At 38.4% G+C, this 22,493-nt stretch overlaps 1 protein-coding gene across 2 annotated transcripts in view; it reads right to left on the bottom strand.

Annotated features, from left to right (window-relative positions):
• Window positions 1-19,685: 19,685 nt before the first annotated feature.
• Window positions 19,686-22,493, bottom strand: part of LOC150080638 (solute carrier family 25 member 3-like) — a 111,049-nt gene continuing 108,241 nt past the window's right edge. For both annotated transcript variants that reach the window (XM_090381816.1, XM_090381817.1), the window contains one exon: window positions 19,686-20,044. In XM_090381816.1, the coding sequence (XP_090237942.1) occupies window positions 19,884-20,044 (161 nt within the window). In that variant the 3' untranslated portion in view covers window positions 19,686-19,883. The remainder of the gene's footprint in view (window positions 20,045-22,493) is intronic.

The raw sequence follows: 22,493 nt of genomic DNA, 5'->3' as shown, positions 1-22,493 counted from the left end.
CCGTACTTAGTAGTAATAAAGAAGTTTATTTTATTAAGAGGATAAGTCCATATAATGTATTAATCATTTTTTTTTTATAATCTATTTATCGGATGATTTTACAAATGTATTTTTTACATTTTGAACTAAAGGGAAAGGGTAATTTAAATTATTAATAAATATTATAATATAAACATGATTTCGTTTTAATTATTAATTAAATAAATGCATAATTTCATTAATAATAATTATTATTATTTTTCTGCTCTGGAATTACAGAATGGTGTTTATTTTTCAGATTCTTTATTCTGAAGCCATTTTGTCGCCAGATTTGAAAACAAAAAACATGATAACCCTACTCTACACTAAATTAGCTATTTTTGGAAACATCATGCCACAAAAATGTATAAAACTCGGTATTCCTCCGATGAAGAAACTCATCCTATAACTTCTGCTGTAATTTTATACATAAAATTACAGCAGAAGTTATAGGACTGTAGCCTACGTTGCCCTCTCGCATCAGCGAGTTGTTTTCAACCATAGGATGCCGTTCGTTGGTGTCATTTATTTATTGGGCCATTGTGTATATTTATAAGCAGTGCCAGTGGTTCTCCACAAAATCGCGGGTGACCATTGTCGATTCGCCTGAAATTCAGTCATACGTGAAAGCACCAACAGGATTTCAGTTTACAAGTTAATCATACCAGGAAGTCTCATGCCGACTACTATGACACATTCAAAATCATTTAAATCTTTTATTTTTCCCATTCTTGCACTGAATTTGACACAAACCTCATCCTACGTATCACATGTCACTTTTCATGTTAACATTTCATGAAAAGGATAAGTGTACCTAATAAAGTGGCCACTAAGTATATACACTACTAGACTAAATTAACAGAACAAAATGTTTTTCGTGAATATTTTATTGTGAACAGTATCGCCGAAGGCGAATATGTGATATTATAGGCATCCTGGCATGCAAATTCCGAGTATCCAATAGAAATCGATCTATTACCTTACAAATCTGAACATTATACAAATTATTCACTTCATTCCCCCTCCCTTTTTTTTTTGTGTGTTTTTTTTTTTTTTATGCCACTGTGGCTATGCCTCAGTGGCATAGCCACATCTCCAGTACCCAGGATAGCAAGTCAACGTGTTTAGATGATTCTTTTGAATGGCGGACAGTTGGATGACTTGAAGCCGGCCAGTTGCAGGCAGAGGTGGCACTTTGGCTTAATGTGTCACGCAATGTCGTCTCGGTACCATGGAAGCAGTTTCAGAAATCAAGAACCATTATTACAAGAAGAGCTGGCTAAGGTCGCTCTAGAGCTACATTAAGACCTCTATCTGGCTGTAACATTAATAAGGAACCCTACGATGTCCTCTCATCAACTGACTCTTGAGGTTGCTGTGGCCACAGGTGAAAACATTTCCAACCGTACTGTCTTAAGAAGGCTCAATTCGAGTGGACTCTACGCAAGGAAGCCAGTGGTTTCTATCCCATTTACCCCTTACCACTGCAGACTCTAAACTGGTACCATGAACGTGTGACTTGGAGCCCTGACAAATGGGGTACAATTCTGTTATCTGCTGAGTCCCATTTTAGCCTACAAATAGATTCTAGACGTTATTTCATCTGGAGACAACCAAAAATGGGGTGCCATCCCTCCAACATCAGAAAAAAGGATACTTACTTGTTTTAATGTTTTTCACGTTTTTGACAGGGGTACCATAACTGCGCAGAGGTACCGAGAACAGATCCTCAAACCTATGTGCGACTTTTTAGGGGTGCTGTTTGCCCAGATTTTCTTTTCATGCATGAACAACACCCCTCCACATAGATATACTGCAATGGAACTGCAATGGAACGTGCTTGTGCAATACTGCAATGGAACGTGCTTGTGCCATTTAAATACGGCCTTTGACAGGCGTTCGCTTCCCATTTGAAGATGGTATAAGCAAAAAACCCCTCATCAAGCTTTGAGTAGTTATCTCCCTCAATACCTCCAGTCATTCGCCATGCATGGATTTAAGGTCAAAGCATTCTTTTGTCCTGTTACAAGGCTCATCCAGCGAAGGGTTTGTAACACAGTTTAGGCAGGTCTTCCAATACTAATTCCATCTATTCTAATTTTACCGGATGCAGTTATTATGGGTTCCCTTTCCTGAAGAATTGAAAAAAACCCTTAAATCTCAGGTAAGAGAATTCCTGGCATTTATAACATTTCTATTAAATAAATAAATAAAATAAAATAAAAATCTGCTTGAAATTTCCGCTTGAGATCTTAGATTGATTTAAAAATTTAATTTAAAAGGGTTTTGGAACAACTGGATTTTAGTTTGGTGGTCACGAAAATCCCTGAATCTCTTTGCAAATTCTTCGTGTAAAAAGGCTCAAGGCTCATTGCATTTTTTATTGAAGTTAATGAGACATTTTCTCCAGCTGGTATTTCTCCAGCTGGTATTGATTCATTGCAAGAGGGGAAATTCTGGAATTTTTTTTAACTGTTTTATAAAAATATTTAGCTTAGCTTCAAACGCTTTTACATCAGTATATCTGATATCAATTTTTCTTTCCCATGCAATCTCATATTCAAAGTATTCAAATGGTCTACAATATCTACCAAGAAAGCTAAACAAAAAATCCAATTTTGATCTGAAAAATTCTTGACACTTTTCCTTTTCGGCTGGAAATGCCAATTTAATGACAAAAGTGCAAAAAACGATTTTAAGTGCCCTGCTGAGCCAGCTCACAGAATGTCAAACCTTTGGAAATTATTTGAAAGATTCTTGTTGTTGAGATTGAATTATATTTTTATTAAAGAAAATATATCATTTATAGATCAGTATGGTTTCAAGAAAAATTTGTCAGCACAGGATACTATACAGAATTTAGTTACTTTTTGTGAACAATCTAATGATAAGTATGTGTTAGCTCTATTCACTGACTTTGAAGGAGCTTTCGATACTGTATCGCATGAGAGCACATTACATTCTTTAAGGTTGTTGAATTTTCCTAATTTATTATATAAAATTATTAGAAATCATCTTATGGAGAAAAAAAAATATGATAGGAGCTAATCAAATGGTTTTTAACAGGGGTATTAATAGATTGCCCTCAGGGCTCTGTTTTGGAGGTCGGTTCTAAACCAGTGACTATCCAGAGAATTATCTTACTGTCACAAAGTGGCGTAAGGAGATGATTTAATGCTTTGCACTTATGGAAAACCCAGGCGATTTTTAGAGGACAGAACTGAATTGATTGTTAATATTTTAGTAACATGGGCAGTTTTGAATAAACTAATAATATCTGAAAGTAAAACAGTAATGATGTTACTAAAGGATTATGGAAGACCTCTCCATTTTATTATTAAAAGAAAACACATTCCGTTAGAGTCGACAATGAAATATTTAGGGATAGCTCTGGATGAGAGGCTACAATTTTTTTGCACATTTAAAATTAAAAAGTTCCTGCTCCTATTTATTGTCCATATTACAAATTCAGAATGGGTACTTGGCAAACGAGTTCTTAATTTATATTATAAGGCAATTTTTCTTTCTTTGCTGCATCAATATGGCATAAACGTTTAGATAACGTTAAATATCGCCAAAAATTAATTTCTTTACAAAGAGTAATGCTTCTAACTATAACTGTTTTACAAACTATAGAGTTTGTAAAACAGTGTTAATCAATGCTCTTCAAGTCATTGCTGGAGCACTACCATTGGATCTCTATGTAGTATTTAGATTATTTTGTGAAAAAAGGCAAGCAAATCTCATTTTTGAGTTTAAAAACTCCACAGAGAACATAAAAAAAGGGATTAATTATTTAAGAAATTAGCATTAGTAGAGACTTATGATGCAAGAAAGCAAACTTATGCAGCATCAGAATAGGAAAAAAAACCGCCATTCCCATTTCACCCATCCATTCGATCCAAATGTTTGTCTCGTTCTGTCTTAAATTAATTTAAGCTATCAACTTCCACAACGACAGATGGCAGTTTGTTCAAACAACCAACTACGCTCTGGCTAAAGGCAAATTTCCGCAAATCTATTCGACAACTGTTTCCTCAATTTCAGTTTATGCCCCCTCAGATTTGTAATCTGGGCAAGAGGAAGAATCCCATCAGCATTGAGTCTACTAAATCCATTCAAGCCCTTATATACTTCAATGAGATCGCCTCGCAGGTGCCTAGTCTCCAGACGCTGCAATTTGCAGAACTTTCGCCTTTCTTCGTAAGAGCACCCCTCTGTTTCCTTCACAAGTCTTGTTGCCCATCTCTGTACTCGTTCTAGCAACTCTACATCCTTCCTAAAATGAGGCTTCCAGACATGTATGCAGTACTCAAGGTGTGGCCTGACCATTGCCTTATACAATAGTATTATCACCTGCTTATGCCTGTCGCAAAATTCCTGTATATCATTGACAAGACACCATGACCTACTCTGGCAGGCTGTCTGCACTGCTTAGAAAATTTCATATCTGACTTCACAATTATGCGTAGGTCTCTTTCATTCTCCACTACCCTGAGTGCAACACCACCCAGTTGGTATGTTACTCTGGGGTTACTGCTATCCATATGCAGTACTTTGCATTTGTTAAACTTCAGTTGCCACTTGTCAGCCCATCTACCCAACATGCTGCTGTTTCTAGATTCTGTTGCAGCAGCAGTCATTACTGTTATTAAGAACCCTGCCAACCTTTGTATCACGGAAAACTTTGACATTAAGCTTGATATACCTTCATCGATAAATATACAAAGCAACAATGGGCCCAACACCAAACCCTGGGGGACACCACTAATATCAGTCCACGAGGAGCAGTGTCCATTCTGTTTTCTCCCACTCAAATATCCTTTTATCCATTGTAGCAACTTTCCCTTAATGTTATACTGCTCCAATTTGTACAGTAGTCTTCCATGTGCAACAGTATCAAAAACTTTCCTGAAATCCAAGTATATGATATAAAAATTATTTTTTGCACCACATCATGGTGTCCTATCGAATTGGTCAGACAAGACTTCCCCTTAACAAATCCATGCTGTGTCTGAATTATTACTGCAGTCTTGCCTAGATTATCCTGCAACGCTTCTTTAACAAGCGACTCCATTATTTTCCCTGGAACAGAACCAAACTAACAGATCTGTAATTACTCGTGTCACCCTTTGATCCTCCTTTGTGAATTGGAGATACATTTGCACATCTCCAATCCGTGGGACTTCCCCTGAATCCAAGGATCGTCTCATAATTATGGCTAAGGGTTTACTTACTTCCTTTGCCGCCTCCTTTAATATAACTGGATAGATCCCATCCACCCCAGGTGCCTTTATGTTTAATTTCAACAATTTCTCCTCCTCTTTGCTCTGGTATTAAAAATCATTTAACTCCCTATTAGAGTTTGATAAATATCTGGCTCTCTCCTCCTTGAATAGCTCCTCATGTGTTTATAATGTTGATAATAAAAAACATAAATGGTTCTATTTATTCATGGAAACTTCTTATTTAATGGCAAGGCATGGGTCTTTAAATTATAAATTGTTCCAATTTGGGCTTGAGGATCAGCGTTATTGTCGGTGTAGGATGAATGAACCATGGGACCATATGTTATATGATTGTCCGGCGGATTATAGGTTAAGATTAGGACAGACTATTCATGATTCTTAACTTGGTGCTATAGCACAGACTATTGGAACAGGCCCGGCTTTACATGACGTCGAACGTGCGCCGGAATTGGCTGTCCAGGAGGTCCAGGGACAGCTGCTCCCGGTGGCAAAATGGCCTGACATGGATAACACAATACTTCAGTATTGCAGTGTGTGTTAATACTGTCAGGCCCATTGAACAGGGATTATTTCCTCACAGAGACATAGGCATATGCCTATCTCCACCTAATGGGGCCGCCATAAACAGGGAACATACATACATATTCATAATTTGACAAGAGGGTGTGAATATATTTATACCCAATATAATGTGTATTTTCAGGCCTTACAGGAGTATGCCAGATCAGTGTTTAGGAAGAGAAGACAAATGGTTGCCTTAATTTCAGATGTATAATAGATTAATATTTAGATTTATTTGGGGTTTTTGTTGTTATTTCTGATTAGTATTTGATAGCCGTACACTTATATATATATATATATATATATATATATATACAGTATATATATATTTTTTTTTTTTTTTTTTTTTGCTGGCACTCAGGTTTGGGCAGCCTGAGTGTGGAATGCAGGCACCCACCTGTATAGCACTTCTTCAGATGGGTGCGGGATTTTGGTGCGGTTAGCGCCGACAGACTAATAGACCCAGGCCTGGTTCCTCGTGCCTATGAACAGCCACCAGGCAGCAGCTGCCCAGGTGTTTTTTCCTGGTGGCTAAGTGGCCATTTTAGGCCCTTTACATAATTTGTATTAAAAGACAATGGCATTATGTGTAGATGGATGCAAGTCTGTCACACCAAAAAACAGATAAGATCACATCACAATGTCACTTTTTTGACCACTCAATAATTGTCAAATCAAAATTTCTTCGTCTCTAGGAAGGTTTTTCGAGGGTGCCTGCAGGGTTGACCTGGGACAATGTGCTTTAAGACTGGCTAGGCCACTCTCTCAAGAATTGCACAATTGGATTGCTGCTTTCATTGATGACTTACAATTGTCTCTGGCAATTCTCCTGGAGGTCAATACAAACTGGATTTTATCTGACCTTTCCATTTAGTCATTGGCTAACAAACTTAATCCAGTGAAAACAAAAATGCAAGTTGGATCTCAGGCAATTCTGAAGACAATTTTTAGCAAGCAGCTCCCTGGTCATTCAGGCTCAACTCCTTGAGGTAATTATTGACTTTATTTATACAGGGTGTCTCAAAATTACACGGCATAACTTCAGGAATGAGTTCCTCATATGTAGACAATAAAAATATTTTATATCAACATAGTTCGGGAAATGCTTGGTTTCCGAGTTATTAACCGGAATGTCTTATCTCCCGCAGGTGATTTCCTTCATCACAAGGTACTGACAGAATCTGGTGGTTTTTCCATTCCGACTATGTACTCAAATCAGGGACAAGCGGATATGCACTTTATGTATGGTTTGGCAGACGGCAATGCTCTGGAGGCTCGTCATTTGTGCCACGAAAGGTTCCCAGAATGAAGATGTCCAGACAGGAAAACGTTTGAAGGTATCCATCGCCGCCTTTGTAAACATGGGACCTTTACACCATGTGCTGCAGACAGAGGACGACCAAGATCTATGACTCCTGAAGTAGAGGAGGAGATTTTGGATGTGCATTCCACTCCTGGAATCAGCACACGCAGAATAGCAATGCAACTGGCTCTTCAACGTTCGACTATTTGGAGAGTGCTGCGAGAACACAGAATGTATCCTTACCATCTGCAACGGGTGCAGGCCATGTCCATGCTTCACCAGGTGAAGTAAAGGGGGGGACAGGGGGAGGAAATAGAATCTGTATCCCCCCGTCGGGGAGAGGAATAAAGGAACCAGACAAGACAGCCGGTACTGATTACCAATTTGCATCCTGTCAGCAAGACTACAGTAGTCTTGGTACAGTTCATAGGTCAAGTCCAAGAGTAGGGTCTCTCGTGGGACAGTGTCCTGTCCAGATTGTGTTATGTTCCCTATCCTCGTTTAGTACACCTGTCACTTTCATTTAGGTCTCATTTGTTGGTGGCAATGAGCAGGGTTTCTTAGTCCCAGTGATGAGTCACATCACTGTAGGAAGTAAGCAATCACTATTCCTGGGCAATACAGCTAGTCTTTTTTGCATTTTTCATTCCAGGTGTGGCATCAGAGTAGATGTTTTGGATTATATGGGTGTTCGTTTTTCACTCCAGGTGTGTGCATTTAACGCACGCCTTGAGAAAAGTTCTTAAGCGAGATTGGATAGGGTATATTAATGGGCAACAGAGCTGCACAGGTGAAGGTCCTCCACATTGAAGTCCTTTCCTAGGTTGCTCAGATTTATTGCCCGAGTTCAGGTTTTCGATTGCGCAGCGATAGGTAAGTCCACTTTCAGTGTCGTGAGATCAATTTGATGTAGAGTTCGAGAGCCACATTCCAAAGCATAATTCGCATACTCCTTCAAAAGTGAACTTTGCGGTGATAGGTAGATCTATTTTACAGTGTCCATGGTTTGGGGGATGATGGGATACAAACCACTCGTTTCTTTGCAGTACACTGAATCGAGCCTTCTAAGTCTGGTTGGGAATATTTTTCAAGTGCCATTGCAGCAACATGAGACAGTTGGTAACAAGAAATCTTAGGGTGCCATCCTGCTGTTAGAGGTAGATATGATCTCTGCCGCTGCAGGAACGCAGAAGCTTGGAGCCACCTGCTGTTGAATTGTGTGATCTGTAACCTTAGGGAGATTCCGAACTGACGTTCAAGCTCCTGGGTGTGGAATTGCTCCTACAAAAATAAAAACCATCTTTCAGCTCTTTGAATTTTGCTTCCAAGGTCTTTGCTTGCAGAAAGAGAATCAATGCTAAAGTGGCAAAGCAAAATAATCTATCACATGCACCTGCGTGAGTGGAATATGTTTGCCTCTTATCTTGGATGGAAAAATATACTTTCAGAGGGCACTCGGGGATTTCTATGTACAGCTGGGTTGCTCATGAATTTATTTAAGCACATGAAAAGTATGATGTATTTCATAAATGCAAAAATTGTCATTGGACTGATCTTAAAGGACATCAGTATGACCTCAGTTATCCTGGATGGCAAAACAAATACTTATTGAAGACTCCCAAGGACAAGGACCTCTTTGGGATGTTGGGTGAATTATGAACTTTGTTAAAGCATAACTGTATTAAAACTAACTTGACTACTTTTATGGTTCATGAACATAAGAATTGAACCATAGCCTGATCTTATGGTAGGTATATCCATATCTTTTATTCCCTTTTTTTTCTTCTTTACATAACCAGCACCACGGGTTTTTACCCCTCTAGATCAGGCTCCAAAGGATCCTGGTACAGTCTCTTTTGGGACAGTACATGGTCTACTGGAACTGGTCCACCCACCTGTGGTGTGAACAAGTACCCAGAATCATCTCCCCAGATGATTCATGCTTCTGGGTAGCCATGTGGCCAGAACATAACATGCACAAACCTACACCAATCACATTTTGGCCCTTTTAGGGATTCTGTTCTTTGCAGGGACAAAAGGCAGAGTTTAACAGATGTTCCAGGTATTGCCCTTTACATATACACACATCACATCAGAATGGTATAATACATTGCCATATTCTTATCTAATTCAGACAAAAAAAAAATGAATTTAAGTGATTCAAGCCATGATCTGTGATAAAATTTAGATGACAATGCTCATGACAAATTTAATAACTTTACTGCACAATACTTGCTGATGAATAATGCAGGAAGCTTCAAAGGAATTGTTCCATTATTTTTAAATACTTTAATTTTTTCAACTAATCCAGCATATTTTTTGCTCCATCGGTTGATACATTTTTCAGTGTTCCAACTCAAGATCTTTCATAATTCATAGTGCACATAACTCTTCCATATTCTAAAAGTTATCAATACCTGATAAAAATTAAAAGTTGTGCAGTGTCTAGAGTATGGTTATTTTCATCCAGATCCAAAGGAAAATATTAAAAATTTTACTTTTTCAGATAATGCAGAAAAAATATCTCCACTCAAATCTTCCAAATATCTAGTAATTGTTCAGCACACAAGACTCTCATTTTGAAAATGGTCAATTTGTCAGAACAAATTTCTTGTCTATTCTTACCATGCATTCCTTAAATTCACCAACAGCAAATTTGTTAAGGAATGCATGGTAAGAATAGACAACTTCCATTTTCACAAATGTTTTTTTGGCAAGCTGGCCTGTACGCATGATTCAGTTTCTTTTTTCATAATTTTTAAATAAAATTTGTGAACATATTGCCCTTTTTAAAGCATTTTTGTTTACATGTGCATCTCATTGCAATAAAGAGTAGTCTTTGTGCTGTTTCATAAACGTCTTCAATTTTAAGTCTCACAGCATATAAGACAAAGTGCATTTTCTGATTTGGAAATACAGAATTATTAGTCCCCTTTTCATTGAATACATGACCTTGACCTGTTCTTTCTCTTTTTATTAAAATTAACTGATACCATATTCAATAATCTAAAGGAATTGTTTAAAGGAACAATTCCTTTAGGCAAAAAAGAAATATATTAAAAAAATTATTATAGCTTAAAAAAATTATTTTGAGCACATACATAAGTACAAAAAATTTCAAAACAAATATATTCCACATTCCCATCTCTTGGGCTACAGCAGCCAAATCGATGCTCTGCTGATGCACAGTGTTGCCACCTAATGTGGCAACACTGCACCAGTCAGCACCATGAATGTAAGGTAAGTGATGGGCATGTGCAAACACAGAATGTGCTCTACACAGAAAACTGCAAAGACCATTGCCTCATACAAGAGGATTATCACCTCCTTATCCTTGCTTGCAAAATTCCTGTATATCATTGACAAGACAATGATCTACGCTGGCAGCCTGTCTGCACTGCTCAGAAAACTTCATATCTGACTGCACAATTACCTCTAGGTCTTTCATTCTCCATTACCCTGAGTGTAGCGCCCAGCTGGTATGTTACTCTGGGGTTAGTGCTACCCATATGCAGTACTCTGCATTTGTCAATGTTAACGTCAGTTGCCACTTCCCAGCCCATCTGCTCAACTTTTCTAGATCCTGCTGCAGCAGCATATAGTTATTGCTGTTATTAACAACCCTGCCAACCTTTGTATCATCTGCAAACTTTGACATTAAGCTTGATATACCTTCAATAAATATACAAAACAACAATAGGCACAACACCAAACCCTGAGGGACACCACTAATATAACATGTCCACGAAGAGCAGTGTCCATTGATTACCATTGTCTTCTCCCACTCAACTATCCATTTATCCAATATGCCCTTAATGCCATATTGCTCCAATTTGTATAGTAGTATTCATGTGCAACAGTATCAAAAGCTTTCCTGAAATCCAAGTATATGATATCAAAATTATTTTTTCATCTAGTTCCTTTGTTACCACGTCATAGTATCAAATCGAATTGGTCAGACAAGACTGCCCTTTAAAAAATCCATGCTGTCTGAATTATTACTGCAGTTTGTCTAGATGATCCTGCAATAAAGCACTGCAGGATCATCTAGACAAGACTTAAAAATGAAAGACCTGGAGTAATTGTGCAGTCAGATATGAAATTTTCAGAGCAGTGTAGACAGGCTGCCAGAGCAGGTCATGGGGTTATTGTCAATGATATACAGGAATTTTGCTAGTATGGAAAAGGTGATTATCCCTTTGTATAATGCATGGTCAGGCCATGCCTTGAGTACTGCGTACAGGTCTGGAGGCCTTATTTTAGGAAGGATGTAGAGTTGCTTGAGTGAGTACAGAGAAGGGCAACAAGATAGATAGGTGAGGGGAATGAAGGGGTCCTCTTATGAAGAAAGGCTTCAGTTCTGCAAATTGCAGAGTCTGGAGACGAGGCAAGGTGATCCAATTGAGGTGTATTAGGCCTTGAACGGTTTGAGCAAACTCAACGTTGATGGGATTCTTCCTCTTGTTCAGATTTCACACCTGAGGGGGCATAAATTCAAATTAAGGAAACAGTTGTAGAATAGATGTGCGTAAATTTGCCTTTAGCCAGCGGAGCGGGTAGTTGATTGCTGGAACAAACTTTCATCCGTTGTGGAAGTTGATAGCTTAAATAAATATAAGGAAGAACTGGACAAAAGTTCAGAAGGAACGAATGTGTGAAATGGTTTTTTTTTTTGGCTGATACTACATTAGCTTGTTTTGTTGCATCACATGCCTCTACTACTGCACCACTTCCTTGGAGTAGTAACTCCAACAGTAGAGTACTGCTGCTCTTGGAACTTTGCTGCTGAAAAGGAAATGAAAACAGATGGCAGAGGTGGATTAAAAGGATGATTATTAACAAGATGATGCAATATCATACTAGTTTAACAGGATGATGTAATACTGTCTTGAGATAACAAATATAAAGGAATAAAGGAAGTTGAGGAGATAATAATATAAAGGGATAACAATTTTACCTATAAAGGGAGTTTAGCTCCCTTTACCTAAGGGAGCTAAGCTTCAAGAGGGTGATGCAACATTTTTTTTTTTTTTTGTAGTTGTTGGCGCATCGGCTTCTGTGGCCATAGTGCACCTCCCAAGCTTTTTGCAGTACTTTGATCCAAGCCCGAGGCGGGATTCGAACCCACGACCTTTGGGTTGCCAGGCAGGCACTTTACCCAGCCGGCTAGCCCGGTCGGCTGTGATGCAACTTGTGTCTGCCACCATATGTGTACATGGGAGATTCATTATGCTGCTGAACCATTCCATATTGCCTGTCCACAAATTGATTTTTGTCTAAATGGCTCAATATGGAAGTGCATTTTCTTTAAGAAACAGACAATCACAAAAAAGTAAACCCGAAAACTCCCAGCCAATTTCACAAACTACTTTTGTTTGATAAATATGAACAAATTATTGGGTTTTAAAAGATGAGCAGCAATGCACATTTGTGAAAAAATATGCACTAAGTGGCCACATTCCATTAGGTACACCTAAATAACAATGAGTAGATCATCACTTTAGCCACCAGAACAATCTGGACTTGTCGAGACAGAAAAAAAATTTTTGACAAGACAGGTCAAAAGAAAAGTAATGTGAGAAGTTTTTCAGTGACCAAGTATTGTCCACTGCAAATCATTCCACAAGGTTCCATCATGAATATAAGCATAGGTGCTGGCTGTGAGAGGGAATTTGCCAAAATAGCCCAGAATGGTAACAGTGAAAGAATGGAGATTGGAAGACATATCCATATACTGCTAATTTCTCATCCAAGAGCCTGCTAAACACAATATTGTTGTATTATATCTGCCTTACTCACCTGACTTCATGTTTTTTTTTTTTTTTGATTTTCCTGAAAATGAAATACTTACGATGTTATCACTTCCATGTGGTGCACTGAAGAGGCACTCTGCTATCCGGCTACCAGAAAATTACCAACAATGGCAAAAGTGGATTACCACTCAAGGAGGCGACTTGAATAGTAGTGGCTGTATCTAGTTTTAGTCACATTTAATGTGGAAGCCCGGGAACTTTGAGTATACCATGTACTTCGTTATTATGATAAGAACAATATTAACTATTTTATATAAGCCACGTACAGTAAATCCTCACTAATCCGGTTACTGTCAATCCAGATGTCAGATAATCCGAATCGAAATATGAAAAATTCTGTTCACAGTTGAGCACTTTGAAAGACACGGGATTTAGGAAGGCAGATGAGTCACTCTGGCTGTGCAAAGAGAGCTGGACCATACGTTACATTACCTTGCGTGTTGTTCAGTATCATTGTTGACCAAGTCTGACGGATGTTATTGCTTATATCGCTTCATTTGCGTACTTCTTCATACGTTGTTGTTGTTATTTGGTTTTTAAGAGCATTAGCAACTAAGGCCATATTTCTCTGGGGATATGCGGTGGTCATTCCCTGACCTTTCCGCATCCTCCGTATTTGGTGGTCACAGGCTTGAACCCTGGTCTAATCAAGAAGCGTGTGCTACGCACTGCTGCTCCTGCACACCTTCTTCATACGTATATATGTACATAAAATAACATATTTTATATATAGGGTGTTTCACGTAAAACCGGCCCCAGTCACTGGCAAAATAATTAGAGAAATCTAGACAGGAATAAAATGAGATAAATACAAAAAACTCAGTCAAAAGTAACTTTATTTATTCTCTCTGAATGTACACACAGTTATAAGTGCTGGAAATGATGTCTTTGTGCATTTATACACTTTTGTGCACGCGTAATCATATTCAAGGTGACCCGATGCAAAACAGTGAGGTTGATAGCCTCGATATTCCTTCGAATGCTTCAGTTCATTTATTGTGTGGGGGCTGTGCTCAAACTCTTCCTTTCAAATATCCCCCACAGATAAAAAGTCACATGAAGACAAGTCTGGAGAACGCAGCTACTGCAATCCTTTGCCAACTGTGTGTTCCTCTGTGAAACTGTTGTGAACACAGGGGCCAGTGATTCACAACATGTGTGACATGTGGCACCATCCTGTTGAAAGTAGCAGTTTTCATGCTTGTGTTCTGTTAACAGTGTAGAAGTTCTCAAAAATTTGAAAATAAACTGTTGTGTTCACGGTAGTATCAAAAATATTGGGCCAACAATTTGATTGTCAGAAACTACATACCACACCCCAATTTTCTGGTCGTGAAGCAGTTCTTGATGCAAGTTGTTAGGACTTTCAGCATGTCAGTATCAAGTATTATGAGAATTCACATGACCAGAAAGATGGAACCATGCCTCATAACTCATGAAATAAAGCAGTGGGTTCAGTTCACTTTCTGCAATCTTGTTAAGGAGCCACCACAATAAATCAGATGTTTTGCTGCATCAGGTGGCAGTAATTCTTGGGCACACATCATGCGATAGGGTTTCAATTTCAGGTAATGAAGTACATGAAAACAAAAAGTTGGTTTTAGTCCAGTTTGTTGCAACAATTTCCTGATACATTTTCTGGGGCTAACTAAAATTCTCTTTTGAATGTTCAACACTGCCTCTGGAGTCCTAACAGAGGGTAGACTATTTCTCTGTGCATTTACAATGGAACCTGTTGTCTGCTATTTAGCAAGTAAACATTAAATACTAACTTTAACTGGAATGGTAGCAATAGGAAATTTCTCAGAAAACAATTCCTGTGTTTCCTTAAAAGAGCCAGTATGTACAGAGACTTCCACTATACAAATCCTTTTTTTGCACAGAATTTTTTTTTTTTTTTTTTGTGATCCCCTAACACGAGAGGTATTAGAACCTATAGTACTTAGTACCGTGCTTGGGTTGGAGGTTGAGAAGACGAAAGAAGATATTTGTTGACATTGGACTTGAACTTCTGTAGATTGTAATTTTCCAGAAAATACGTATGAAGGAAGGTTGTTCCAGAAAACGGCAGTTGAATGAATAAATGAGGAAGATGAAAAGTTGGTTATGTGGGTTTGAAGTTGGACAGTAAATGGATGTTGGCTGGAGGCGGCACGTGTTTGGACTGTTTTGAAAGAGAGAGCGGGAATTATAGAAGCCAATTCAGAGGAACAGTGCCCATGGAAGTATCTGTAGAAGAGGCATGCAGCAGAAATAGTGCATCTATGAGAAAGCGAGTGGAGAGACTCTGTTAGAGATGAATCATTAATTAACCTAACTGCCCTCTTCTGAATGGAATCAAGAAGCCTGAGAGAAGTTTTGGGGGCACCACCCCAAATGTGGGAACAATATTCCATGGCAGGGCGGATTGGTGATTTATACAGAGTGAGCAGCTGTTTGGAAGAAAAGTAACGCCGAGAGCGAAAGAGAAAACCAAGTTTTTTAGATGCAGAGGAAGCAATATTTGTAATGTGCTTGTGCCAAGAGAGATTAGAAGTCAGGGTAATCCCCAAAAGAGATATATCATTTTGCCTAGAAATCGGAGTGTCACTAAAGATAAGCATAGGAGCAGAAGAATCCTTTTTGCGAGATATAAGACAAGACTGAGTTTTAGAAGGGTTGAAATCAACTAAGTTGTCTTTGCCCGACTGGAGAATTACCTGAAGATCGCCATTTAAGGAATTGGCAGCAGATTTTCGAGAACTTGAAGCTGACTGAGCAGGACAAGGTTTCTCAAAATGGAAAGTTGAATGCAATGTGCTATCATCGGCAAAACTATGGATAGGATTTCAAGTCAATGGAAGAAGGTCATTGATATACAAGAGGAAAAGAGTGGAGGAAAGAACTGAACCTTGGGGGACACCGGCATTAGTGGAGAAGTTAGAAGACAGAGAGCCATCTACCATCACTCTCAGTGAGCGATCAGAGAGAACACTGGATAACCAATTACTAAAAACAGTTGGCAAACCATAAGATGGAAGCTTGTTTAGAAGACCTTTATGCCAAACACGATCAAAAGCCTTTGAGATGTCAAGAGCAACTACTTGTGTTTCACCGAACCTTTCCATTGAATTAGTCCATAAATGGGTAACATAAGCCAGAATATCACCAGTGGATCGACACTGACGGAATCCATACTGGCGATCGTTGATCAGACGGAAGGTTTCTAGGTAGTTTAAGAGTTGGGGGTTAATTGATTTCTCCATTACTTTAGAAAGAGTAGAAGTAATTGCAATGGGACGATAATTGGATGGGAGGGATTTGTCACCCTTTTTAGGAACTGGCTGGATATGAGCAAATTTCCAAGCAGAAGGAAAAACACCTTTGGAATAAGAAAGTGAAAAAAGGCGGCAAACAATAGGAGTAAGTTCAGAAGCACAGGTTTTGAGAACAAGTGGAGAAATACCATCAGGACCTGGAGCTTTCTTAGCATCAAGATTCATCAAAATCCTTCTGATATCCTTTTGATGGAAGACCACAGGAGGCATTGAATGGAGTGTGTTAGGAATGGTGGGAGGTGTTTTACCAAAATCATTAATACATGAGCTGGAAGAAAAATGGGATGCTAGCAGGTCAGCTTTATCCTTGGCTGAAGTGAAAACAGACCCATCTGGTTTGGACAGAGGTGGGAGCAGAGATGGGCAAAAGTTGCGGCCAATAGCTTTGGCAAGAGACCAGAATGCTTGGCTACCATTAGGGCAAGAAGCAAGTTTTCTACTCTTAGCCTGTTCAAACTCTAGTTGGGACTAATTAATAACTGCTTTACAATTGTTGCGAGCTTTGGTATAGGCAGAAAATGAAACTGAAGAATCAGAAACAAGCCAATTACGATATGCAACTTTCTTCTCTTGGACAGCCTTAGCACATTTATTGGAAAACCAAGGTTTAGATAAAGGACGAGATTTTAAAGTGGAGTGCGGGATAAAGGATTCCATTCCTGCAAGAATAATTTCACTGACACGATCTGAGCAAACGTTGACATCAGAAGTTTTGAAACAGTAATCAGACCAAGGAAAAGAAGTCTCGCAGGTCATCCCATTTTGCATTCTTGTAATGCCAAACAATACGAGGTTGGGAATAGCCATGAGATAAAGGTTCCATTGGAGAAGAGACAATCACCAAGTTGTGATCTGAAGCGCCTAAAGGACCTCTCACTTCGACCTTGTACTTAGAAGGGTTGTTTGTGAGAAAAAGATCAAGCGTATTGGCTGTATGATTAGGATTGTCCGGTATTCTTTTAGGTAAATGAACAATCTCTGCTAGGTCGTTAGTAATTGCAAAAGCCTCAGCATCTCGACCTGCTGGGTCGGTGTGACTAGAAAACGGAAGCCAGTTGGAGTTGTGAACATTAAAATCACCAAGGAAAATTACCTTACTGTTAGGAAAGTTGGAATGGAGAAAGTCAAGTTGCAAAGAGAGGAAGTCAATGAGCTCCAAGTGATTAGTGGAGTTGGGAGAATGGCAGAGACAACAGATGAATTTGACACAATGAGGTAGAGAGAGATTTTAAGCCAGAGAAGATCAAAGAGAGGAGATTCCAAATTGCCAAATCTCTGACAGGGAATATCAGAACGGACATATGCACAAGTACCACCTTTGAGGCGAAAGGAATCATACAGCAAATAATTTGGACATCTGAGATGAGCAGTAGTTCAATCAACCGATAACTGAGATTCAGTCAGAAAAAGTACATGGGGTTTGGAAGACTGCAAGTGGAAATGGACATCGTTGAGATTAGAATTGAGACCACGTATATTTGTGAAATGAATTAGGAAGTCCTTGGGAGGTTTAGATCTTTTTGCAGATAAGCTTGCTCTATTATTTTGACAATTCATGGTGTATTCAATAGTAAGAAAAAGTGGGTGGGACATGCTGTATGAAGTAATGAAATTTTTGGATATGGCATACATGTGGTAAGAATATACCCAGATCCTTGACATAACGTGGCCTCAACAATGCTCCCCGCATACACACTACTCGGACTCCCTCCAGTCACTATCTGGCAGAGTAGAGGTAGCAAGATTATACACTAGCTGATCCGGAAGCCTCCTAGAGAGTTACCAATAGGTTTGGTCCGGTGTACTAACTAGCGGCCGGCCTGCGAACACCGTTTTAAAGCTGTACCCTCGAAATGTAAGGAATATTGGATCTCGCCACGACATTCATCATAACCTCAAAAATCATCAATCATACTGCATGATGGAAGAGTAGGGAAGGGTTGGCCGGAACTTGGCTCTAGAGACTAAACATGGGTTCCACCACTTCAAGCCTCCAATAAGCAAAGTGGTGGTATTTCACCGGTTGATGAGTCATCTACCACCTAGTACTGCCTGGTAACATAGAGGGGCGGCATTCCTCCATGTGGTGTGGGCGCCACACCTCGACCCCTGCTTACGTTGGTTCACACCTGGGTGGTCACCCACCATGTCCTTGTGCATGAAGGTTATACCCAGGATTACTAACAGTCCCACCATCGTGAAGGTGCAAGCAGAGGATTTGGCTGTAATAGACCGTCCCGACTTCACCGAAATTGGGTCCACTTGACTTGAGTGTCACCCGAATATCAGTTCCATCAGCATTTTAGACTCCCAGGTAGTAAGTACAGCTTGTCTGGCATATCTGAGAGAATGTCTGTGACAACCTCAAGAACCAGTCTCAGAGTATCGTCAAGAATATGGCATTCTTGACGATACTCTCACACACTTATCACTTATGAGTGCCAAACGAAGACTGTATGTTGAGCAACACAAACTGAAATGATCTGGCTAAAATTCATTCTTTGAACAACTCTGCACAGGAGTTGTTCAAATATGAATATCGCACCAGTATGAGGCGGGCCAGTTTTACGTGGAACACCCTGTATAATTATGGGTTCTAAAGAATTGAAGTGGAATGAAAAACATGTTACTTTTACTATCATTAACAAGCTCAAAGTGATAGAATAACATGCAAATAGTGTTCCTGGAAAAAAAATTGCTTAAGAATTTAGTATTGGCCAATAGACTGTCAGATATTAAAAAACAAAAAGAATCTATAAAGACGTTTTGTTTAAAATTCAATGTAGGAAGTGATAAAAGCAGTGTATTAAATAGACAGATATTAAAAAAGCCAAAAGAAGCATTGCTGTAAGCTGTATTTAAGTGGTATTCACAGCAATGATCATGTGGCATTGGCGTGGGACACCACCTGATAAATGTATAACAAGACAAAACATTTATCCATCAATAGATGGATAAATGTTTTGTCTTTTTATACATTTTTAAATAAAGGTTCTACACTGATTTTTTTTTTAATTTAGTTTCATCAGCCTACCTACATTTTACTTATCAACTTTTCCATTTATTTGTGGTCTAAGTTTTTGTTCTTTTAAGGCTATTTTTTTGCTTCACTAATCCGGATGACCTCTCCCCCAATTAATCCAGATTAGTGAGGGTTTGCTGTATATCAATATATAATTAATCTTAACTGAATGGAAATTTAATGTTCAGCTAATCAGCTATACCCAACATATACTGCAGTGAGCATTAGTAAACTACTTGTTGAACTAATCCTCAATGCACATGGGGGGGGGGCTTAAAAATCTTCATGGTCAAAAAAAATTAAAGTCCACCTTTCCCTAACATTAAAAATATTCGAATAATGTATAATTATGTTATACATAAAGGTAGTTGCTTAAACAAAGACTCAGCATTTTCAACAATATTAAAATGAAAAATCTCTTCATTTTTTATTCTACAATTTACATCCAGGATCTATTCAAAATTTCATTGATTGTTTTACATCTTGGCTGAAAGTGATAAATTATTCCGCATTACTACATCTCAAGAAATCTTAACTTAAGTGATCCGTGAGTCTAAGTCAGTTTTCTCGGAAATTAGTGAAATAAACTGTTTCATACTATTACTTCTGTGCAGCTAGCTTCTGCTTCAGACTTTCAGGCATTTCTGGAGGTGGAGGACGAGGTAAATGCAAGAAAACTTTAACTGCATCATAAATAAACCACTGTAAGGCTGTGAGGGTACCAATCATTATGATTCTTGGTGTTAGACCCTTCCATAAACCTGAAACAAAAATTAAAGTAAATGCAAATACGATGTACTCCTAAAAAAATAGGCAAAAAAACATCCAGGTTCCTACAACTAGAGTATCATCATAAGAATGTGCAACAAGGAGTGAATCATCACAGGAATGTACAACAAGGGGCTGCAAAATGTTAAAGGTCCTTCACAACTACTTATCTGACAGCATTTAATGTTTAATGGAAAGTTATTTAATGTATATCTTCCTGCCATTTTATGGAGAGTTATTTAATGTATAACTCTCCATAAAATGGCAGGAAGATTATGATTGCATATTCATAATCAGATTAGAATATATTTGAAAATACTAAAGAAGTGAACAAAAATTCCAAAAAATGACATTTACATATCCAACCAGTTCACAGTTAACATATTTCCTAACTACAAAATAGGCACATCTAACTACATCTTCTAACACTGACATGCTGGTAAAGAAAAGAAATCAAGACACCACCAGATGGGACACTACCCAGGTTAACAAGATCCTTGCTGTGTTCATCAGGGAACAAGGACACAGTGCTAATATGCTACTGGAACAATTATCATGATACATACTATCAACAAGAAAGCTTAAATCAAGTGGAATTAGAACTAGGTCAATATGATGTCAGAGTAACAGGAATAACAGAAACTAAAAGGATTAATACAGATGAGTTGTAACTAAATAACAAATTTATTCTGTATATTCAAGGAAGGTGTAGCAACAGCCATCTGAACTAGTTTCAAAGAAAGTTTAATTGGTGGGAAGCATTATCCAGTACAGTTATGTGGGTAAATTTTGAAAAGGGAAGATGGGTGATGAAATTAAGGAAACTTATTCTTAATAAGTTAGCAAGAGCAGTGTTGGTTAGAGATTTAAATACAAGGATAGGAAATTACGTCTAGAGATATTTTGACGACAAATAATATTGGATCATTTTAAATTGAAAAAACATCTTGTATAGAGCAAATTATGTAGTACATTCAAGAAGTTCCTGGAATCACACACTAGTATTTAAATTGTTTGTGCTACAATCACTAGATTTTATGGAGTGTTGATGCTGACCTTGGTGAGCATGCATACCAAGTAGGAACTGGCTTGACCACTTCAATCGTGTGTCACAGCTGACTGATTGTAGAATGTTGCAGTTTGAACTACATGATAATATCAAGTTCTTTAAACTCGGGAAAGTGCTACAGAGACACTGAAATCATTAGAGAAAAGTTTATGGAGATGATGCTTTGCAAAAAACAGCCGTTTATAATTGGTTTAATCAGTTTAAAAATGGACAGAAAACACTGGAAGACAAACCTTGCAGTGAACACACTTTGATGTCATGAAATGGTAAAAATGGCATAAAAGTTAAACTCATGCAAATTGATAGGTGAATAGCTGTTGCTGACTGCTCATGAAGTTGGACTGTCTGTAGGCTCAGGACCCATAATTGTAACAAGATTTAGGAATGCCATGTGTGTGTGTGTGTGTACAAAGTTTGTTCCACACTTACTGTCAGATGATTAAATAGACAGCAGGAAAGTCAGTCCAGCTGATCTGTTTGAAAAATCTATGCAGGATCTGAGTTTCCTAAGAAAAGTAGTCACAGAAGATGAGTTGGGTGTTTGCCTATGACCCCGAGACCAAGGTGGAATCATCCGAATGGGACACAAAAATGTCCCCACAGCCAAAGGAATCCTGTTGGAACAAAATCCAATGCCAAATCCATTGCTGATCATTTTTGATGATGAGGACATAGTGCACCATGAATCTGTAACTGGGAAGGGAGGGAAGAAATACTGCTGCCTACTACATTGAAGTTTTGACACATCTGTGTGAGAATGAAGTGAAGACAATACCAAAAATGGAAGGATGGCTGGATCTTACACCATGACAATACACCCAGTCACATGGCAACGGCAGTTCACAGTTCTAGGCTGGAAAGGGAAAAAAAAAAAAAAAAAAAAAAATCAGTCATGCAGCAGCCTCCCTACTTCCCCCAACCTTCCACTGTCTGACTTCTGCCTCTCCATTATGTAAGTGTAGTGCTCCTGAGACCATGGAGCATTTAATATTGAACTGCTATCTCTATACAGACTTAAGAAATAATCTACAGCTTCTTACAGAAGTGTACAATGAAGATGACCTACCATGTTTTGTCAATGATAAAGAAAATTTCCTAGCTTTTTGTAATTTTGCAGATAAATTGTTTGCACGTAGGATGAGACTAATTGGAGTCGATCTGTAAAGAGTGATGCCAAGTAATCCAGTCTGTGTTCAAGGACAAGAACTTTTTTTTATTATTATTATTATTATTTATTTTTTTTTCCCCCTTAAAATATGTTTTCTGTAAATAAGTCCTTAGTTCTCTTTTCTTAAGTAACTATGTTGATTCCACAATGGTAATGATGTTGTGTTTTGTAGATTATTTGCCATAAATATAAAATTGGATTTAGT

This window comes from Mastigoproctus giganteus, chromosome 9 (assembly GCF_048544385.1).
Source record: "Mastigoproctus giganteus isolate SK-2022 chromosome 9, ASM4854438v1, whole genome shotgun sequence".
NCBI classification, from domain to species: Eukaryota; Metazoa; Arthropoda; class Arachnida; order Uropygi; family Thelyphonidae; genus Mastigoproctus; species Mastigoproctus giganteus.
Note: the sequence above shows the minus strand (reverse complement) of the source record. Positions and strands in the feature narration are given on the sequence as shown.